Source organism: Vidua chalybeata, chromosome 5, assembly GCF_026979565.1.
Source record: "Vidua chalybeata isolate OUT-0048 chromosome 5, bVidCha1 merged haplotype, whole genome shotgun sequence".
NCBI classification, from domain to species: Eukaryota; Metazoa; Chordata; class Aves; order Passeriformes; family Viduidae; genus Vidua; species Vidua chalybeata.
In genome coordinates, this window is record NC_071534.1 from 57,972,498 (window position 1) to 57,995,403 (window position 22,906).

The following is a 22,906-nucleotide window of genomic DNA, read 5'->3' on the forward strand; positions in this document are numbered from 1 at the left end:
TCCTAAGGCTATTAAATACAATAAAACCAGCTTCAATTACTAGGTTAGCTGAGTTTTGCAGAGCTGATCACAATTACATACCTCTGCTACATTCATAAAGGAAAAATATATTTCTGTGCATTATCTATCTTACTAAATGGCTATGTTGGAGTACTAAATATTGTGGCCTTCATCTCGGTGGTGTGTATTTGTACAAAGGATCATGAACCATGTGAGGGTGACTAATTCAAAAATGAACAATAGAGTCCTTGTGTGCCCAGCACAGCTGGCACTGCCTGTATTATTTTAATCAGCCTGAAGACAATCTCTTCAGGAAGGATTCTGAGAAACTTTGTGTGTGCAGGTATCATTTCCCTAAGGTATGAGGGTTGACCTAAGCTTATCACAATATTTACCATTTTCATATAGTAACTGACATGAAAAATATTGCTTAGGCAGAACAGGTTTGCATTATGTCTTCTAGAGCAGACCAAGTTTCAAGAAGTGCAGAGAAAGACATGAATAGAGAGAAAACAAGCAAGAATCCAAGGCAGCAGACTAAGTCATTTTACAGAAATGGCTCAATGTCCCAAACAGTCACATCACAGATTCTTTAAAGATTGGGAAAAGGTGTGATGGTAGCTAATACACATGCCCTAACCTTAACCTCCTACCAAAATCAGGCAAGTTCCCAGTAAAAATGGGAACATTTATAGAGTTTTGGTAGTCAAAATAATCATAGGAATTGATAGTTCATCTTTTCACTTCTAAGGTGACAAATTTTGGAATGGTGTTGCTTTGTATTCTTAAATTTACCTTTGAGATTTCTATGGCCTTGATGATAAGTGCAGTCACAGCTGCTGAGGAGATTAAGATCAAATAAAACAGGTGGTCACACTGCAAATATCTACACAACCTTATACAGATGAGTGTGAAAAGGAAATTTGATTAATGGATGGTGCAGAGAGGAGCATTAACCCTGCCTCTCCTCAGTGAGATACACACCCACTTCCAGCTGTAAGGAGGCAAAACAAATTACAGTGTTTGGAGTGCTCTGCTGAATTTGAGGTATTTCCATGATTCAATTTTTTTTTCACAGATTAATTAATTATTTTTTGGCTGTTCAACTATAATATAGTACATTTCTAGACCAAATGAAAATACCTTATTTGATTAATTTTACGCACAGCATATCTTACTGGTTTGTTTTCTGTAGCCATGTTCAGGTGCCTTGTAACTCCATTTGCATGGCACAGCTCTTTGAGAAGACAGTACTCAAGCCCTATGTGCTTTTTTGAATTAGGACAATGACTGTGCTCTTTATCTGCTAGTCTTTCTATCTTCATTGTTATCCTAGCACGGGAATTAGTCTGTGCAGAGGAATATGGATCTGAAGGAACAACAAGCAAACAGACTGTTTGTAGTAGCCCTAAGGGCTCCTTAATGGACACCCACACTTTAACCCAATGGATTTACTAACATAAAAAGCATTTTTACTCTGCACAGCATCAGTGAGACTTCTGTCAGCAAAATAAATTCTACTGATGTTTTCATAACTTATAAATACATTTTTGACACAGACAAACACAAATTATATTTAGGAAACAGCCCCACACTCTGAAATGCCCAAGCTGCAAACAGGTTTAGACTTTAAGCTTACCTCAGCTCAGAGAAGCACTGTGTCCCCATAAGAGGAAGAGAACTACGAGCTGCATTTGTGCAGGCACATATTTAAAGCAGTTACAGGGAGATGGCATTATGTACTCATCTTCTGAAATCCTGCTGCCTTTTGCTTTTCCCAAACTTTCTGAGACTTCTTGAAGACTTGCAAGATACAATGCTAAGCAATCTGAGACACCAGCAGTTTTACTAGAACAAGTTAAAATATGGGTTAAGGAGCAAGGGACCACTGCCATAAATTTACTTCCCTTTACTGTGATTGGATATTCTGTTTGTAACTGTCTCTACAGCAACACCTGCTGCCCTACACAGTGGGTATCTGTACAGTAAAGATACCCATTATTCTTGGAGTACCAAAGAAAATATGCAAGATTGATGTTACTCTTACAGAGTAGACTTTTACTTCCAAATCCTCAGGTTTGGGAATCTTTATGATTCAACTTTGTCATGGGGAATACCTCCATGGCCAAAAAGGAGAGAGAGGTGAGTCACAATGTAAAGCTTAGCCTTCAGCTTTTCTCTGGTTTGCGGTCCCCATGTCCTCTTCCTTCCGAGACCACGCATGTTATACTGATGTTCTTCTAACCCATGTGGAATGCCAAAAACACCATCTACTTTCTCATGACAAAAGCAATATTTTATATTTCATTCAGCTTATTGTCAATGTGCATAGAAAGCAAGCACAGTCAGATCTTAAACAGCCTTTTCCAAGTCAAATATATGCTTCTATGTCATACCCTTCAGAAATAATTAATACTAATACTCATGACGCTGAAAGAATTCTTCTTTTGGCTCCATCTGGATCACAGTTTGGTGATGTTTTGAAGCATAAAAATTGATACAGTTTTAGGTACAGAAGTGTGAAAGTTATTATTAGGCATATCAATCCCTACTTTTTTTGTACAATCCTTTAAAATACTGGGTGCTGTAGTCTAATTCTGTGCTTTTTTGCGGGCAAATGCATCCATTTATTATTTTCAGCTCCCCTGGCTTTTGTGTCTCCCTACTAAAGTTTAGTATAAGGTTAAAATAGAAGCACCTAAAGCTTTCCCATACATTGCTCATTATTTTCCCCTCCATTCTCTTTGCTCTTCAAACAAAGAGTTCCTTCTGATTCAAAATACTCTCAAATGAAAATACTTAAATTATTTTATTGCTCTTTTCCCAGAACCTTTGAATTTTTATCTTATCTGCTTTTGCCCACTTCACATCAGAAACAGAAATCACAACACACTACAAGTATTCCAATAATTCATGAAACAACATGCCTTTATGAGAACTATCTGCTTTAATTTTTCATGCTTTTCCCCAGAAGTGCACACCATGAAAGCCATGAAAATTTCCTTCCTGACTGGCTGTGGTTAACTTGAACATGAAAATTCTGTTGAAAATTTTTCATTTTTTAAAAGTAGGACTATCCATATTTCCTGTACATAAATTTTATACAGTTTCAGGTTACATTATCCATCTAGCTTTATTAAATAACGAATTATGAGTTCTGGAAAGGCTGCATCTCCTCTCTCCAGACATCCTTTCCAAATAGTTAACTGAAGTACTACGCAAATCCTTCTCACATTTTTCTTTTAATGCAATCTGATTCCAAAAGGAGAGCACCTTCCCCCTTTACCACTTTTAACCAGACTACTTGCCATTTTGTAGACAGGCCCACCTCAAAAATTGCAAATTATAGCTGACTCTGTGGTAGAAAACAAGTAAAAATATACATTTTCAATATAATAATCATTATATCCTGTGTGGTGGTTATTTGTAACTATTTACACTCAGTGAACACCTTCCATCCCCTCCCCAGTTTTCTATAAATCTTCAGATTCTCAGAGTCTTTCACCTTTCACCTATGCCAGACATTGCTCTGGCATAAGGAAAGCCATGAACCATATTTCTAGGCAATATAACTACAAAACTAGAAGTGTACCTCTCATTTAATGATATTTATTTCTACTACCAAAAGACTGATTTTGAACATAATTAAGAATTTCTTCAGCCATTGAACTAGTCTTCTCTGAATAGGGAATTTTCTAGTCTGTCATCTAAATGAACATAAGAGCACTCACATATGAATAAAATATAAAATATAGAAAATGACACATTCTTAGACCCCTAGAAGTAATGTTATTTGAAACCATGACTGCATATGGAAAATAGGTCAAAACCTGCACATTTATTGTAATTGTTTATTGGTATGCAATTATCTGAACACTACTTCCCGCTCAGGAAAACAACAGGTAAGGAACTCATCTTCTTGAAGAGTTTACAGCTGCCATACAGGACAAGCATATGAATAACAGCAAGCATTTTTATAAATTCCTTATAAAATATTCCTGACTTTGTGTGCACCGTAACTTGTAGCAGGTATGATATATTAGAAGAGGTGTATGTGGAATTTGCCACTTAATCACCTTACTTAGTCCAAGAAATTCTAAAGGAATACTCAGAGAATTTAATCAAAAAGTCTAATTTTCTCTACAGAGGGAACTTAGGATTTTAAATTTAGCTGTCTGGTTTAGTTCTTTGTAGTAGGCTTTGTGAATAATTGTCTGTTACTCACACTAGGTTGTAAAAATTAATTGGAAACAATCTTCAAGAAGATTGGATGAATGACCATGAAATCTCACCTGTATTTTGTGCAGGTAGAGTTTTGATGTGAAGGATCTGTTGGATTAACTGTGATTCTTGGTGAGACCTGAGCTGATAGCAAAAATCCCGAAGCTAGGATAATGAGTGCTACAGCAGTACCTAAAAATACAGATAAAGAACAATGTGACACTTTTCTCCAGAGCACATGAAATAGGTCTCTATTGAACTAAACTCTGCTTGGGAAAGCAAGGCACCCCATCACTATGCATACAGCATTCCCTTAGGAGTTGTGATGAGAACCTAAGAAAAATACCCTTTGCTACATCCACATCCTAAATTAGGTTTGATATTAAAGTCAAGTGCACCAGCTTTCATGTCCAGATATTAAATTAGTAGGTTGAGACTCTTTTAAATCTGTGATGACTGCTTGAATGAACAGGTATTATTATTTTTCGTGTTGAAAATAATGTTGTAAAGGTGCAATTTATTAGTGGCTTTGAAATCACCATACTTTTCTCCATTCTCACACCCAGACTTGCAGGCTTTTCTGTAAAACAGAAAGTAGCATCAGCTTTTTCAATGACTCTACTTCCCTTTGTGAAACTAGAGAAATTCAACTTTTCATAAGAACACCATCAAAAAGTGCAACATATCTTGTTTCAAAGAGCACACATAACATCTGCTGGGAAAAAGTCCCCTTCCATCTTTTTGCTTCTGTTTCCCCCAACAAATACCTTGTGCACAAGCTGGACAAAATGACAAGAGGAAGATGACAAAAAAAGTTCACACTTTGTGCAACAGGCCATTACTGGAACATAACTCATAGTTTCCCTACCTTATTTGCCACACACACAATATACTGTATCCTTTTAATGAAAACTGATAAACCTCACTACTCATGATACTACTGCAACTGCCTCAACTCAGACTTATAAAACTTTACCTCTTGCTACTTGATGATGCATTGAGATCTGTGTTGTATAAAAGTTTCCTAGCTGGGAAACACACCAGAAGTATGTGACAAAAGTATGTGAAAAAACACACCGAAGTATGTGAAAACCTTTCTCAGAGATAAAAATAATACCTGAAGTACTAACATTTCTGTAATAATGTTATCTGTGAATATGCCTGTGCAGCAGCCACAGCCAACAGGCAGAAATGGCTGGACCACACATTGACCTGAATTGAGGCAACTAAGAGCTTAAACTCAGTCACAAACTATGTGTGCAGAAAGGACCCTCCATTAGATATTCCATACTTGGCTCTCTTCTAGCTATGGCTGGTAGGTACACTAATAATCTATGTTTTCAGGGCAGGCTGGATCTTGCACTAGATGCCCTATACTTTCAAAATGTCATAAACCAGACAGCAAATATATTTAGACAGGGTCTTCTTATATTCATTCTAAATATGCTCTGTCTTTTAAGTTAACCAAATACACTGACACTCACTTCCAGTATCTCTGTAAGTATCTTGTTTCTTTGGAAAAGTACTGAATATGTAAACTTGGTAAATGAAGTTTAATGTTTCCATGTTGTGGATGTTTTTCTATGATGAACAAGACCAAACAATCACAGTACATCATTAGCTCAGGTGGGAAAAAGAAAAATGAAATATCCTGAAGATGTTTTAGATACCCTCTGTTTCAAAAAGAGATACAAATTTTACAATGACCAAGCACCTTTCAAATTGAAGATTTCTGAAGGGAAAGAAGAAAACACAAATAAAATTAATAATACACTTGTCAGAGTTCCTGCATGTTTTCCAACTAACAGCTTTGAAGAAATAAATTAACTAAAGAAAAAGAGCAGAGGAAAGATAAAGAAATTATACAGATAAGATAAAGAAAGATATAAAATGGACAGGAAACTGAGACAAATCAGTAATTGTAGTAAAGAGAACTAAAACAGTGGGATTTTTTTCAGAAATTTACTCTCATTTTTTCATAATGTTATCTGGAAGGTTAAATTTTTCAAAAGGCCCTAATATTTTGAGACTGATAAAGACATAATGAAATCTAAAACATGTCTCCCAAATGTTTTCAGAAAGCAGGAAAAGTTGCACGAGATTACAAAATTAAATTATAGTATATTGGTTTTAATCAAAATATTAATGTTACTCTCTGATTATACTTGTAGTTTTTTATCTAATAAACATCTAATCAATTAGCCTTTATTAAAAAAACAAAGCCCCTCATCCTTGCAGCAGCAGCAGGCAAAAGCAGTAGTTTTGTTTTCACTTCATGCAATAGGAGACTGGGGCATACCTGGCTTCCCCAAAGAACACAGAAGCTGCCAGTAATAACTCAGTGTAAATTGTAATGTCCTTAGAAATGCAAACCAAAGTAGAGCAGTAAGATATGTTTACCCCGTGAGAAAATTCAACATGGAAAACAAATCCATCAGTAGATTTAGTAATTATCATTCTATTACACAGCCCTCTTGCTGGGGAAAACACATCATATCCAACACTACCTAAATCAAATGTTGCATGACAAAATTCTAACTAGTACAGAGGGATGATATATGATTTCCTGACTGTCATTATTTGTATTATCCTTAAGGAGGGACTGTGGGATAAAACCACAGCAAGCATTAGAGCTTGGCTCAAGTGACGCTGCAGACAGGCAGCCAGCGACCAGCCACAAAAAAAGACCATTTTTACTAAACAATTACTTTGTGTGCAAACATCATTAACAAATCTTTAAATGCATTATGCTCCATTGTTAATTCTGTGTCTTATTGCTATATCCTCCTCTGGTCCATGACTAACATACTTTGTAAGAGACATTTATATCTATATTTCGGATGTACAACCTTTGAATATGTTCAGCAGAGCCAAAAAGCAAAGAGCTCTGATAATATGAAAAGTCCATGTTGGTTACCACAGCTATACAGCTGGGTCCAGATAAGCAATAAACTCTTCGGGGGGGGGGGGGGGGGGGGGGGGGGGGGGGGCTGGCCAGACATATGAAATTATTGGGGCCAAATAAAAAATCAATCAATACTCTGTTTCAATAGGCATTAAAGGAGAGGCAGCGCCCAAGAATCAGAAGCCTGGAGAGATCCATACCACAAAAAGACAACAGACAGTCTGGAGGCACAGAAGGACACACAAGGGAGATGTATTCTAACTGATGTGGAACAGACTAAAAGTAGCAATTTGAGATTTTTTTTCATATCTTTAAAATGTGAGAAACATGCTTTGAGTAAGTGTGTTCCAAACAACTCTTTTCACTGTGGTGTTGCTGCTCTGCCTATATAAACACATTCAAATACTCAAGTGTAGATTAACTCAGTTGAGAGCTGGGAGTTGCACATCCAGTGACATGGCAGCTGGTGTCCCTCTCTGCTGTGCTGCACTAACTAGAAATTTGGATCCTTGACAGCAACAGCAGAACAAAATATGAAGACATTAAACGTATATAGCTAAACACCTGTGAACTATTTCAAGACAAGCAGGAACAGTTTCTCTTTACAAAACTCTGTTCTTGGAAACATCTGAACCTTCCAGACATTCGGCCAGAGGCAAGTTTTGATCACAGATCACTTCAGCAAAAACAAGCACATAAGGCAGGAACAAGCAGAGAATTACCATCCTAACAACAGGACACACTGAAGGCTGCTTGCTCTGCCTTTCCCTGCTTTCAAGAAAAGACTATGTGATGAGTTATGGTGTTTGAGTATTTGGACAAAAAAACCCAGAATTCTGTCTTTGTGTATCTCATATGGGAGGTGACTTAAAATCACATTAATGTATGTAAGGTATGTACTGTACTGTCTCTGAGGTAACTATGCAGAGAACTGCATTGCTTTGTATGCTTTCTCTGGTACACCTTCATCAGATGGCTCTGAATTCCAATTAATAAGCCCAAAATTATATATGAGATTTAAAAACTAACCACCTGTGATGTTCCAGGCATTTGATTCCTTAAACTGGAAAAAAAGGCTAAATGAAAACATTGTCAAACATGACTTCAAGGAGAAAAGCACCTGAAAAATTAATCATCTAATCATCTGTAACTTTTAAATTAGCCTCTAGTTGTGGTATTTTACTAACAGACTTGAAAACCTGTACAATTTCAGAGAGAAGATGGCATCAACACTGTAATTTTAAAGAGGACTACTTTGGAAAAAATTGCACTTGAAATTTTATTTTCCTTTAATTAATAATAATGAGGAAAATACAATAGACTAATTAAACACTCACCTGTTAAGCTACCAAGTGTAAGTTTCCGGCGACCCATTCTTTCAACAAGCCAGACTCCCACAAGAGTAAAAATAAAGTTTATAAATGCTGTCAGTGCAGCCAGCCAGATTGCAAGCCTGTCATCTTCCACTCCTGACATCTGCAAAATTGTAGCACTGTAGTACCTGTGGAGGGAGGGAGAAACAAATAAGAATACCATTTATTTCAATTTGGCTCATGTTATAGTTTCTGATTCAATTTGAAAAAGATGATAACAAATATCAAGTGTGACCTCTTGCATAATGCAGTTAAAGACTGACACACAATCACCCTGGGAAATCAAGCATAACCAAGGCATAACTTGCACCTGACTGAAGTTTTGACTGGAGGATATCAAGAGATGAACTGCCATTCTCTTGGCTGTTTATATTTTGTGGTCAAAGTATAATGGTCAATGATATTCTGCTAGAAATGGGGTTTGCATTTTTAATTTAAATTAATCTGCCTTTCATATTCATCCATTGCTTTATGTTCTTTTCAGGATTTTAGCAGTCTGTATATTGTCTAGGGAAAGACAGCTCAAAATCAAATAGATTTTCAGTCCTCTTAAAGGTCATACAGAACTAATCTACAGCATCCAACATGCTGCAAGTGACACTTGCATCCTGTTGGTTTTAGATTTTGCAGTCTCATTTCAGTGCCACTGAAGAGCACAAAACCCTCTCTATGGCATTACTTTTGTCTTAACCAAAAAAAGATTGTATTGAAATGCCTTAGCACCACACTGCAGGGATGTGAATCTGCACCCAACAGGAGCATTTGACAGAATGTTCTACTGCTTTCTAAACGGAATCAATTGTTCCACACAAACAATAACTCATAAAAAATTGAACTGAGCAAAATGAAAAGGGAGGAGAGAGGAAGCCTTTTACCATTTTTCACAGCAATCAAATGAACACAGACTTCGTGCCCATGTTCTCAGGGAGAGCTAAAAAAATGCCCAAGGAAACACAAGTACTTTTGTTGATGCCGTAGAAGCACTTTTCACCTTCTATTAATTTATGCTGACTGAAATACTGAATACTCCAGCCCTCGAACACCTCACAGTCAACAGGCTAGCACACAGGAATAACCATCAAGAATGTCAAAGCTTCTTCTTTTTGTCTCTGGTCAATATGTAGCTTGCTTTATGTCCCCTTGTCTTAGCACCTAGATGTGCTAGCCTCAGGAATATCAGCAGTTCCCATTCCTCTATTCCAAGTACATTCTGCCTTTTACTTCACATCAATAACCCATGATGGGTAATATGCTGAGATGCCATTTAAGACAGTACCACCCATAACTGACCATGACTATGCTGGATGTTACTCCCTCACCCACAAGGCATTTAGATTCCCCCAGCCCCCTTCCTCAGCTCCTCTTCCCCAGTGCAGCCATGTGAGGCAATGCCTACACAACCAGCTGGTGGTGCAGCAGACAGGGCCTCCAGAGTGAACTGCTGGGACTGAGCACCCAGTCCCTACACGTGGTTTTGAGCCAGGCTCAGTCTCTGCCCACTCCTGGGCAACTGCAGTGACTCAGGCAGGCTCAGCTCCTGTCAAAGAGCTGCACACTTGAGATCCCAGCCAGGCTGTGATTCTTAGGGAGGGAAGATTCGTGAAGGATAGACATCAAAACATTAACGTGTCCTCACGTCCTAAGGCACTCTAAATTAAATTGCTAACTGCCTGTCAAAATGTACAGAGACCTGCACTGTTTCAGCCACCAAAATGATCCAGTCTCTGATTTCCCAATACATATTTCTTTTTTGGCATAAGGGCAGGAAAATAACAAATGTCAAGTGTTGGCCTGCTGACACCTACTATGAAACTCCTATTTACTTCCACCACACAAGGTTTCAGGAAGCCAAATTTAACTCAACATGTCTAAATCTTCTTAAAATCCAATTCTACTTGGAAGTCAGAAATTGCCAGTTGTCAGCAGCAATGTATAATGTACTGTCTATACAGTCAAAAAAAGCAAAGAATAAGGAATCACATAAAAGCATGTAGATGCTGCTTAATCCATACAAACATGCACCATTTGCCCTCATCATTCCTTCTGATTGCTTATTACACTCACGGGTTATATATTTTCAAATAGAAGCTTGCTCTTTGTCCATAAATAAACAGCATATTTCATTTCTGTGGAAAACAAACCAGGGAACTTTAGAATCTGCAAATCCAAATGCTAAGCTACCAAAGCCTGGGTGTTGAGCAGTGATGTTCATAGTTATTACAGCATAGCAACCTAATTTCCGAAATTTAAAAGGGCATTTACATAGATTATAACAACTACTAAATATATTTGCTCATGTTCACCTGTTTTAGTACACTCATTTTTTTATACAAGTCTGTGCAGCCCTGCCTGTATATTAATGTAACAAAACAACAGTCTTTTCAAGTTCTTCCTGACAAGGGAAAAAACCTACGTGGTAGGAAAAGGTTAAATTGTGGTATTATTCAAACACAGCTAATACTGCAAGTCCTGCAGGGAATACAGCTTCAGTGACAAAGTTGTGCAATCCTAGCTTATTTTCTAAAACATAAAGAAAATTTAAAAGACACGTGAATCCTTGAAATTTTTAAGCAAATACTGTATCTTAGAAAGTAAATAAGTACATGCAATTACAAAGCCACACAAAGTAATTGAGTTGGATATACACAGAAAGATTTTTACTATACTTGTTTTCTGAGGATGTTGAAATTATCAAGAAATTCAACATTATGAATTGTTATATCAAAAGGTGCAGCACATTGAAGAAAAATAAACCCAAAAACACATCCACATTCAAGCCTCCTCAGAGTAATCCTTTGGCTCTATACTGAAAATGCACAGTTTTGAAGGAAATGAAGCACCTGAAAATACTTTCCCTCCCTTTTTTCTTTTAATGAGTCAGGGTTTTTTTAAAAGCTACAATGTTGAATGTTTAAAGAAAAGGATAATTTCCTCCCTTCAAGCAGATCTTACAACAGCTCTGGATGCATCAGGGTTCCCAGCTTAGCATTTTCAGCAGTAGAGAAGCTGCCCACCATGCCAGGCTTTGTAGCTCCCAGGGAAAATCAATGTATCAATGTTTGCCGATAAGGTGCCATCACTGCTCTGAGTGTCCCCATCTTCCACAAGATGCTGCTCCAGCCCACCTGTCATACTAAGTCTACTCCAACAAAGTTTCTGCCTCAGGATTTCAGCCTTTTTAGACAGAATTTATAACTCTTGCAAAAGTAATGAATAAATCTAATCTCTCTTTACAGAAATCTGAGGAGCTTTTCAAGGAAAAGGCTGCCATATCATCTCTTCTATAATGGATTTTTCAGAATCAGTACCTGGGAGGCAACCTGGGGAGCTGCCACTATACACTTAGACTAAATAAAACCTTCAAATGCCTTCAAATTGGCAGTAATGGTGTATTGTGTTATAAATGCTTTCAGCACAGACTGAAATGACATAGCGAATGCCACTTATTACAATCAATATATTATGGTAATACAAACACAGAATTTAGTACTGCTTGACAGATAACTGTATACATCCAACAGGTTCTCTGATTCAGCATGTGTTATCCATGTACAAGGTATGTGAAAATTATTTCAAAATTACCATATAATTATGGTAATTAAGGAAACACAGGATTTTTTTTAGTGTCCAAACAGACTAAACTCTATAGCTATTAAGCAAAATAAATGTACCAGTGTTTGAGGGATTAAAAAGCTTTAGAGGATTAAGATCACCAAGATACACAAAGAAATTAACTTCCTTAAGTTACCACAGTACTGTCACACACCTATTGGGTCAGATGAAAATACTGTTGCAGTATCTGCTGTGAGATTGAAAAAAAAATACTTTTTTTTAAACTTATTTGCTCTGCACAAGATACCTCTTTGCCAACAGTCAGTGTGCTTTTCACCCTCACTTATTTCACCTACTCATATGGGTCCTTCTCAGGTTTCATGTGAAACTTTAGGGGAGAGAAATTGTTTTGTTCTTCATAACAGAAAAATAGTAAATACAAAGAGCTGGTTCTATTTATGAAAAGAAAAAATATTAGGCAAGAAAATAATACCAAACTATCTATCAGTCTGCAAAATAGTGTTCTGTAAATTTTTTAGACAGAACCCTGCAGTTAAAATCCCTTGAAGAGGTAAGTTGAATTTATTGAAGAGGCAAACTGAAAAGTAATAGGCAGAGCTGAAGATTAAATGACAGCACTGGAAGGAACAAAGTCTTTATCATCCTCCTTCTCTTCCTAAAACAGAGATCAGTTTCCAGCACAGAAAAAATAGGTTGGAGTCCATAGCACTTGTATGTTTTGCACTGCAACAAAAAGCAAAGTAATATCAACTTTTCCACCTTGTCTTTAGTGTCTTTACTCAGTACATGAGTGCTTAACTCTTCATCAGAACCTTTATGAAAGAAAATCACCACTGTCATCCCTGTTTTATAAATGGAGACTACTGGGGCTTTGGAGAAAGAGAAGGAAGAAGAATGACTATTCACAGCTATCCACCAGTACTACCTGCAGCAGAATAATGACATTCCAGAGTCTCAATGCAGATAAGTGCTGTCTGCAAATTACTGAGTATAAAAGCAGGGAAAGAAAATCCCTCAGGTGTTACACAAAACATACCTTGTTCAATTATTCATTTATTCTGACAATTTCAGTTAAATTTAAATTAGGTTTAATATTCCAGGGTATTCTAATGCTTGCTGAAAGTTCTCTGGGATCCCAAAAAATGAAATCAGTCCTCATTAAAATCAATAGACGTGCAGAATGTACATAGCACTAAAAAAAAAAAAAAGTCTCACAAGAGCCAGTAGCCAGCATGCTTAGAGTAATGGGATCTTGAAAGGTAGGTTTAGACTAGGTATTAGGATCAAATTCCTTCCTGTGAGGGTGGTGTGGCAGTGGAACAGTTGCTCAGAGAAGCTGTGGACACCCCATCCCTGAAAGTGGTCAAGGCCAGGTTGGGTGGGGCTTTGAGCAACCTGGTCTAGTGGAAGGTGTCCCTGCCCATGGCGGAGGGCTGGAACTGGGTGGTCTTTATGGTCCCTTCCAACCCAAACCATTTTAGGATTCTATGCTTTTCAATTTTAAATAGAAGACATTGCATTAAAAATGTTTTTCTTGCACAGCTTAAAAGGCCAGAGAATGGGCTGCACTTCTGGAAAGGCAAGAGGATGCAAAGCAGATAAAAGTAATTTAACCACAAGTAAAGGTGCTGAGATGACAAACTGTCCTTCTAAAAAGAAAATAAATGGAAAAAATATAACCAATCTCAGACCCTATTGCTAGGGACACAGAGTTGGACAGAGAGTTGAGAAAGCCAACAGTTAAAGACGCAGCGAGAAAAAACTCTTCTGCAAGGTGAGGCTGGGAAAGGCCCTAGCTCATGGGGCAGGGTAGGAGAACAAACAAAGCAACGCAGCCACAGCAGCCTCTGGCACAGCTCCACTGGTAGAGAAGAGCACCTAAAGCCCCTGTGATGACCCCAGCACAGCACTCGGTGTTGGAATAAATGGTGGAAGCCTTCTTTAACAATGTTACATTAAATATACACTTTCATCTCATTCTTAAGTAGCCAGTTACAGCACCAGAAACATACACACACACACACACACACACACACACACAGAGAAAACCCCTTAAAAACCTATTGGCACCAATCCCACATTCATTCAGGGAAAACTCCACGATGAGCAATGAGGAATAGCAGCATGCATATGTGCACATGAGAACACTGTAGCTGCAGTCACTACTGGGCACAATGCCCTTACTAGTAACAGTTTTAAGCATATGTCTTTTGTAAAAAAAAAAAAAAAATTCTGGGAAAAAACTGGCACAAAATTCTTCCCTGGACTTAAATGCCCAGATGTACCCATATTACCAAAAGTCATCTCAGGATTGTTTACAAAACAAACCCAAAAAAGTAATTCTGGAGTTACTCCATCTGAGCTCGTATTTGTGGTGGCAGATGAGATCCTTTTCAGGAGTACAGGTTTTGGCAAAAATATCCTATTTTGATGACCTCAACTGACCATTCTAAATCTGCATTCAGGAATTCATATTTTTAGATTTTTCTGGAACCAAATTCTAAGAAATGGTAGGTATTCAGTGTCTTTCAAATCCATGCCACTCAATTGTGGTGCTTTAATTGAAATTACTAAATCCAGTCTCAGGTTTTAATATTCATATAATCAAATATTACCCTTGTGATATATTTCAGACATACACTGCACATCATCTAGATCTCAACAGACTTGTATATTCGCCTTGCTTAGAGAACAAAAGCAATTGCACAGCAAACTTAAACATGTGCAGTGTGAATATTAATTCAGCAGTGTCTGCTTGTATTACACAAAATTTTTTTGTTGTCCTTTGTCCCATCTGTTCTAGCACAGAAAGGAAAAAATCACAGCAGACCCAAAAAATTTCTTATGGTGGAATCACCAATGCAGACAGATTTTTTTTCATTTCATGTTCAGGATGGGTAAAAACATAGGATTTATGTTAACATAGCATATAAATGACAATCAAAAAACTCAAAGGATTTAATTTCTGATGTCTGAATGCAGCATTTGGATGATGCTTTTAAAATTTCCTCTTCAGTTTCAATTTGTAAGAAAAACTTGTCAGAATAACCTCATTCTTTCCCTCTCACTTACTAAAAATGAAGCTGCAAGCATCCCAACTATGCACTTCTGCTTTTCTGCCAATAAACAAAGCATCAGTCTCAATTTTTGATGCCCTAACCCAAGAATTCCATTAGACCTCTTACTACTCATGCTGCTTCGCTCTGTGCCATGACTATGCTTTGTAGAGATGCTCTGCTTACAGCAGAGGTGAGAACTGGACTATAATTCCCAGTCCAAAACCCTTAATAGAAAAATATATCAGCTGTAAAGACCCAGAACAAGCTTTTAGTACCACTAGAGAACCACTTGCAGAAGCTGAGCTTCTTTCAGCAATTTTACCTGAGGAAACTGAATTTACTCACTCCTCCAAGGATTTAGCTTTTAGCTTGCACTTTCTTATTTGTTATGTGAGTGCAAAAACATTTTGACAGTGCTGTGAGGTTGGTGATGCCAGTTGCCATTCATAAATGGTAAGAACAATTATCATTAAAACAGCTATGAAACAAAACTCTAGCAGAGGACTACAATACTAATGTGCTGTGAGAACTGTTTCAGCATAGCCCGCACAATGGCAGGAAAGCAAGGTGCTGTGAATGCACTACCTGTTGAAAGGGACAAACACATTGCTCTTCTCTTCAATACAAAACAGAGCAATTAAGCACCACATCAAAACTGTTACAGCTAGATAAAGTAGAGCAAAGACTGATGTAATACAGAGCTAAAGGCTAATGTAATAGAGCTAGATCCTCTACAGTGCAGAATAGTAACCTTTTAATCTGTGAACCATATGCTGTACATCAGATTTGTCTGATAATCCCTGGAGTGTCTTACACTCTGTATACTTCTATTCAACAGAGAAATTCCATTCTAATTTATACAGACCATCTTACAGTGTTCTTTAAAAGTTACATATGACAACCACATAGGAGAGAACTTGCTGCCACCATTTACTGCTGTCTTATGTATAGTATTTACATATACTTTGCATTTAAAATTTAGTGAAGCTGCTAGAAAATACATATAAAACAAAATTTTAGATAAAGTTGAATGAAAATTTCAACACAAAGTCAATAAACAGCTGAAAAGATTCTATGCTAGATATTTTTAAAAGTCCCATTTGAAAATATATTTTACCTTCTCTCTGAAATAGATCACTGTTAGGAAACACCTAATAAAGGATAGGTGGAGAACAGTCTTTGTGTTCAACTGCTTTGAGCAAATACTTTGCACATCCACAGTCTTCCTTTGTTACCTCTAGGTAAAGATCACTTTTATGTTTATAATTTCCTTGTCGCAATTAATTAAGCTGCCAAGTTTTAAATCCCTGGCAGCTTATCCAATTCAGACCAATTATTCTATGTGCAAGGACAGCTTGACTACATTAAATTTATGTTCTCTGTCCTCCAGAATTCATCATGGGAGCTCAATGATAAAAAAAAAAAGCCAAGATAAAAAAATCTAAATATTAATCTCAGTTCTATGACTTTGTAACCTTGGAGATGTAATTTAATTTCTTCATATTTGTTTCTTCTCTGCAGATTTTTAAACACCTTCCCATGCTTCTCATGAGAAGATTCATGTGTGGATAATACTTGAAAACAGCCAGAAAAGAAAAGGGAGACAAAGTAGGTGTTGATCAGTTCTCCTTATGCTCACCACAAGTACACTGTGGAGGTCTGTGTTACAGTTTAGAAATAAGTTGGACAGGGGGAAATGTCCAAAAGGGGGAGATGAAGAGTCAGGTTATTCTTCAGGGCAATGAATGAAAATTAAATCCAGATCTTTCTTGTGAAGTGTTAAGAAGCTAAAATTGTCTTTTGCTACCTTTCAGACTCTGATTAAGAAAGTGCTGTCAAGGTCATTTTCCTCTCCATATGAGGAGCCTCTTCTGGAAAGAATAACCTGACAGACTGTCTCTGCTTTGAACATAACATGCAACAATTCTCAACACAACTTCAGCATTTATGTGCTCAAGTGACAAGTACTTGACAAATGCTTCAAAAGGCTGCAGTAATAGCATCAGCACTAAGCCCTGCATTGGCAAACACTCATCACAAGAGCAAAGTGAAGAAAGATGAAGGTATTCTTATTTAATTAAAGAAATGGAGACAAAGAATAAGAAAGAATAATTACATTTCTTTAGTTGTGTATTAATGCTACAACATAGTGAAAAATTAATCTAATCATAACCACACTACACAATTTGTTTTATACCCATTGATGTATATATTTCCTTATTGGAAATGAATGTAATGTACCAAACAGTAACACCCAGGGTGCTACAATTCTCAGCCAGGTACAGAGCAAAGGGCCTCATTGGGAGTTAAGCAGAATATGCTGCTGAAATAAAGATTCACTATACACACCTTGGTATGATGAGAAGGCCCTGAAATTTCCCATGTTAATACTACTTCAATGTATCAACATATATACTTAATACATACATTTACAATAAAACCAAGATTTAACAGTGCTGAAAATAAAAGCTTTCATATGCAGGTAGTCTGCTGCATATTATGTAGGAAGTTTCCCTCTTTGAGCTCTAACATAATTTTAAAACATGAAACATCTGATTTCTGATAGTATCAAACTCAGTGGAAGTATGAACAGGGCCACAAGTAAAAGGAATGATGTTAATTAGTCTTTCCAATAGCTTTTTCTCATAACCTTCTGTAACAACATTTTTGCTTATACCTTTACTCATCTTATAGTTCTTGAGCAATGCCACCTATCCTCGAACTAAAGCTGAATTAAAAAATCAAAAGTTTCTAGACAAAGGAAATTTTCAACATTTTCTTGTTCTATCCAAGCTACTTACTTGTTCAAAGAGTAAGTATCTGGTTGTTCTACAGCTTGACTTTGCTTTATAAAATCAATGCACTGTATCCTATTTATCCCATTTTATTTTATCTAATTATTCTTCACACTTTAATTAATTCTTCTCTTTTTGCTTGCACTCCTGTATTCAATAATTTCTAACTGCAATCTCTTGAACCAAGAGCTGTTCTGCTTTACATTTCTACATCACTTAGTGCAGCACTACCCTGCTTCTCAAATAAGCCTTTAAAATGCAATGATTACACAAATACATTTTATTAGCCTTGAGGCCATATACCACAAAATTGTTCATTTTGTGAAACAGCTTTTTGTTTTCCTGTATTCATATGCCAATAGTAATTACTGCTGTCAATGGATATAATGGCCTCCCTTTCTGAAACTTTCTATGATTCAGCTACTCCTGGATTGGAAAAGGAAAAAAAATATACTTTCAAGACTTCTCTAACACACTACTTATTGTGTTTTTTCTTCTTTTTTTTTTTTTTTAACAATAGCAAATATATAAAATACAACAGAATGTATACAGAAAGCCAGAGAAGTCAAACATTCAAATTCATAGAATCAGAAAAGAGGAAAAAAGTCCTATTGCCACACTGACTGCGCCATTACCTTATCTGTGAGATGAATTATGTTTGACACAGTAATTGTTTTTATACACATTTTTCAACACTCAACCACTCTCAGCATGTAAGAACAAATGGCAACCTATGCAAGGTTTGTTTAGAACAATCTTATAGGTCTTATGTTAATAATGTAGTTAGTTGCAAACAGCATAATGTTGCCTGAGGCAAAGGTAATTCACCCGTAGTGCATTCAAAAGAGTAATTACTGTACCTAGTTTTGATTATAATCTAAAAAAAAAAAAAAAAAAAAACTCCACCAAAAATGAATTACCAAAAATGCAAAACATAAAGTTGATTTTTCCTTCTGGACTTTGTTTCTTTCTTTGATGATGATGATGGTGATGATGTGTTCAGTGCTTGTAGGCTGCAATGTTTATTAATTCCTTTCAGTTTATATTCACAGTTCATCCAGTAGGCTCTACTGAAATGCTTATCTGGCAAATACCTTTCACTTCTGATTAGACAGGTTACTTGGAAATCAGAATGGAATTTTTATTGAGATTGAAGTATAGAACTGTATAGAAACTCATGTGAGAATACAGATGCGTTGGTTAAGGTCTCTAGAGGAAGCCAGTCTTCTTGACAGCTTTAACTCAAATCCCACAACTGGGATTTTGCTCTAAAATGCCACATTGAACAAAAATTTACTTTACAGTTGGCAGTTTCCATGTCAGGTATCTAGAGAATTGTAACTGAAATATTTTAATTAAGTAGCAATTACAGGGCATCAGGCATCGGCTTTCAGGCAGTCAATTCTTCCCAGAGGTCCTTTTAGAAATAGCAACCTTAGCTAAAACCAGCATCTTGACCTGACAGCTCAGTGACAGAGGACAACTGCCATCAAGTCATTCAAGACAGATGACATAGTGCTTCACAAAGTATTCTGCACCAGGCAGTTGAGTACCCTGACTGTGTATCCTCACTGCACTGGCTTCGTTGGTCTCCTAAGGAGGACTCCAGAAATAACACTGGAATAAAAGTCCTTTTCTTCTCAAAGTGGCCAAGATAAATTAATACCAGAAGGGCAGGAACAGTAAAGCCAGGAGGAGAGAACCCATCACATAAATAAAATTTCTATGAGTTTCATTGGCACAAAAGAAAGATCTTCTTGCCTGAGGAAATTACAATTAGCAGTCCTGAGCAAGATTTCATTTACAAGAGGAGAAACAAAATGCAAACAAAAGATGGAGATCTACAAAAATATGAATCAGCAGCAGTTCACTGAGCAGACACATTTGGCTTATGAGGCAAGGGAAGAGTAAAAAATCTCCTCAAGCAAAGCTGTCCATGAAAGGCTTTTCCCCTTTTAATAGGAATAGTCCTCACTAAAGGTAATTCACCTAAATTCTGGGAGACTGTTTTGATATTTTGCACTATTTTTTCTGGCCCTATTTACTTCCTCAGATAGAGCATAAAATGTTTGGAGCAAATTACTTATGAAACTATTTATTTTATATATATATATAAGCATGTATTGATTATTTTATTTATTTATTTAAGAGTTAACAGACCTATTTCATGGACTAGGACCTAGTAATTTAGCTTCTCATCTATTTCTTTCCTTTCTCTTTTTCTAAGGTCAGAAAGAGCTAAATTTGTCAGCAGGTGACTGTGAATGACTAGTAGGGTGACACTGCCTTTGTCCTCCTCATTCCCACTCAGAGTAAAGCATCTCTGCACACAGGAAATCTGGGTTTTTTTGTTATCCCTATATTCCCAGCCATTAAATCTGAATGCTGTTGTTTTGCCATAACCCACCTTTTGTAATTTGGAAGGGTTTGCAAGATTTTAAAAGGTACAATCATATGGATGGCACTGGATTAGTCACACACAAGGTCAGCCAAACAGTGACTGGCTCACAATAAAAAAGCCAGAGTTTAAAAATGTAGAATACAAAATAATCCCACAAAAATTCAATGGTGTGTTACTATCTGATACAAAGAAACATTTAATAAAATACAATTTTATTTTTCAAATATTTCCTAGGCCACGATAAGAGAGAGTTAACAGATACATGAGCACACTAAAACCCCACTATTCATCCAGCTTCTTGCTCATGTTTCTGTCTGGTTTTTCTTCCTGACTGCTGCCTTTGTCTTCATTCTTCTTGGCTTCTTACTTGGGCTTAATTCCTTCCCAGGATCTACTTACTGCACCAAGAACACCACCCAGAATCCACCCAAGTAAGCTGTGTCTAAGAGGGAAACACCAACTTTCTCAAACTGAAGTTTGTTTGGGGATCCTTGTCAAAAGAAAAACAATATGCAGTAGCAAGACTCTCCACACATGCAGAGAGTCACTGCTCCTCCTAACTCGTTCCAATAACACCACATACCTGCAACAACATATTCTCTTTCCATATTTTTATGTGCTGAGAAGCTAACACAGCTCTTGAAACAAAATTTCTGCAAAAGTAATCCCTTAAAGGTAAGTTGCTGTTTTATTTTCTAGTTCTACAACACACATACTATGTGTTCATTCTTTTCCCTAAAATTTTACCTTTTCCTCTCAGTCTGACCTCAAGCTTCAGCCTTGGACTCTCCACATCTCTCTAGAGCATGCAAACCTCCGTGACCACTGGGGCTTCAGCAGGCCCATGGCTCCTGACCAGGGGAGAGCCTGGCACTCTTTGCAGAAGATATTTCACTGTAAAATATAGCATGCTGCAATATAAAATACAAATATTCTGGGGTTAGAAAGTAAAGTTCTAATATGTATTGTACCCTCAAACACCAACACTGATATTGCAAATGACAGACTTGCACTGGCAAAAAATGGTCATCTAGCTATTTCTCACAAAGAATTTAAAATCTGAGCTTCATTTATTAAAAATGCTGTCACATATCATCAGCAAAGCTCCTTTCTCTCGTTGCAATAAATACAAAGGATTAACTATGTGGGATTTTTTTTCTCCTTTAAATGGAAGACGTTGTTAGAGAAATGAGACTCTTATGGCCAGTGCAGAAGCTGTTGTCTGTGACATTTGGCAGCACAAGACTACAACCTTCCTTCTGGAAGGAAAGCCTGGATAAGGACAGAGCAAGCTTTTCATTGGTGGGCATTATGGGGAAAGAGGAGGGGAGAAATCAGATCATTATATTCTACATTTAGAAGAGAACTGTCTGCAAAATTACACTGTTAGAATCAGAGCATCACATAGCTTCATTCCTAAAGGTTGACTGCATTACTGAAATATCTGTCTCCAGCACTGGGAAGGACTCAGTGTGCTCAGTGCTGTTCAGAAACAGAACAATTAAATCACCTCTCCCAAAAAGCTTGCAATATAAACACAAGGCAAAAAACCAAATGGATGCTGACAGATGGGGAGAGATGAGATAATGAGGAAGTCACTAATCCCTGACTTGAGACCATGTCAGCACATTGATACCATGAACCTCTTCTGCTCACAAAGATTTTGCTTTGAGAAGGTGCCTTTTTTTTTAAGAACCACTTTCAGGAAGAGAACTTGCATTGCAAGGAAAAAGGAAATTAAAGGTTGAGAGCTTACAGTAGATAACACAGGTGAGAGGCCTGGACTGGGGAAACACCAATTGGTATTGGGAGCATTGCTACTACAGAGAAAGGAAACATCAGTTTCCCTGAGTGGTCAATTATACAACTGCACAGCATTTCTGCCTGTCAGCTCTGTCCTTTACAGAGAACAAGCAAAGTACAAAAAAACCCTAAAGCTTTCGAGCTCTTTATGCTTAGCCCAGTGGCTACAGTAACTGTGCTATCCACAGGAACACCTTTGGCTGGCAGAAACCTGCATGTTGAATAAGCCCAAACTCAATCTATTGATCTTAATCAAAATACACTGGAGCAGCCTAGTTTAGGGTGCTGAAAGCTTGGATCATCATGCCATCTTCATCTTGGAAAGAAACAAGCACATTCTCTCACCTTCTCACAACAATTTTTATTAGGAATACTGAGAGAAGCCAAAAGGATATGTGCTTTGTCCTTGAATGCTGGAGATTTGGACACCCCTTGAAGGTTAAGGCTGCTCTTGCTTTAGATGCTCCTGCTGCCTTAGCAGACACAGTAACGTTTTCTTCAGACATAAACCTTATGCCAGCTGCCTTTTCATTCAAGTCCTTATCTCAGACTGGCACTCAGAAATCTGAGTGACGTAACAGTCTGCACTGGATGGAAATAACTGTTGAGCTGGGAGCTGTCAGCATTGATTATAGGCATAAAGAGTGCCACATAACAGGAGACCAGAGAAAAACAGAACTTACACTGTTTTGAGAAGAGGCAAAAGTGTGTGATACAAAGGTAGTTTCTGAAGAAGGAATACTGACAGAATGTTAACTTTTGCTAGTCATGTTCTC

The 22,906-nt window shown here is 37.2% G+C and overlaps 1 protein-coding gene across 1 annotated transcript in view; it reads right to left on the reverse strand.

Moving 5' to 3' along the window:
• Positions 1-22,906, reverse strand: part of SLC2A13 (solute carrier family 2 member 13) — a 142,328-nt gene that overhangs the window by 36,881 nt on the left and 82,541 nt on the right. Inside the window, exons 5-6 of the mRNA XM_053943108.1 lie at positions 8,464-8,627; positions 4,293-4,413 (exon numbers count right to left, since the gene is read on the reverse strand). Coding sequence (XP_053799083.1) covers positions 4,293-4,413; positions 8,464-8,627 — 285 coding nt within the window. The remainder of the gene's footprint in view (positions 1-4,292; positions 4,414-8,463; positions 8,628-22,906) is intronic.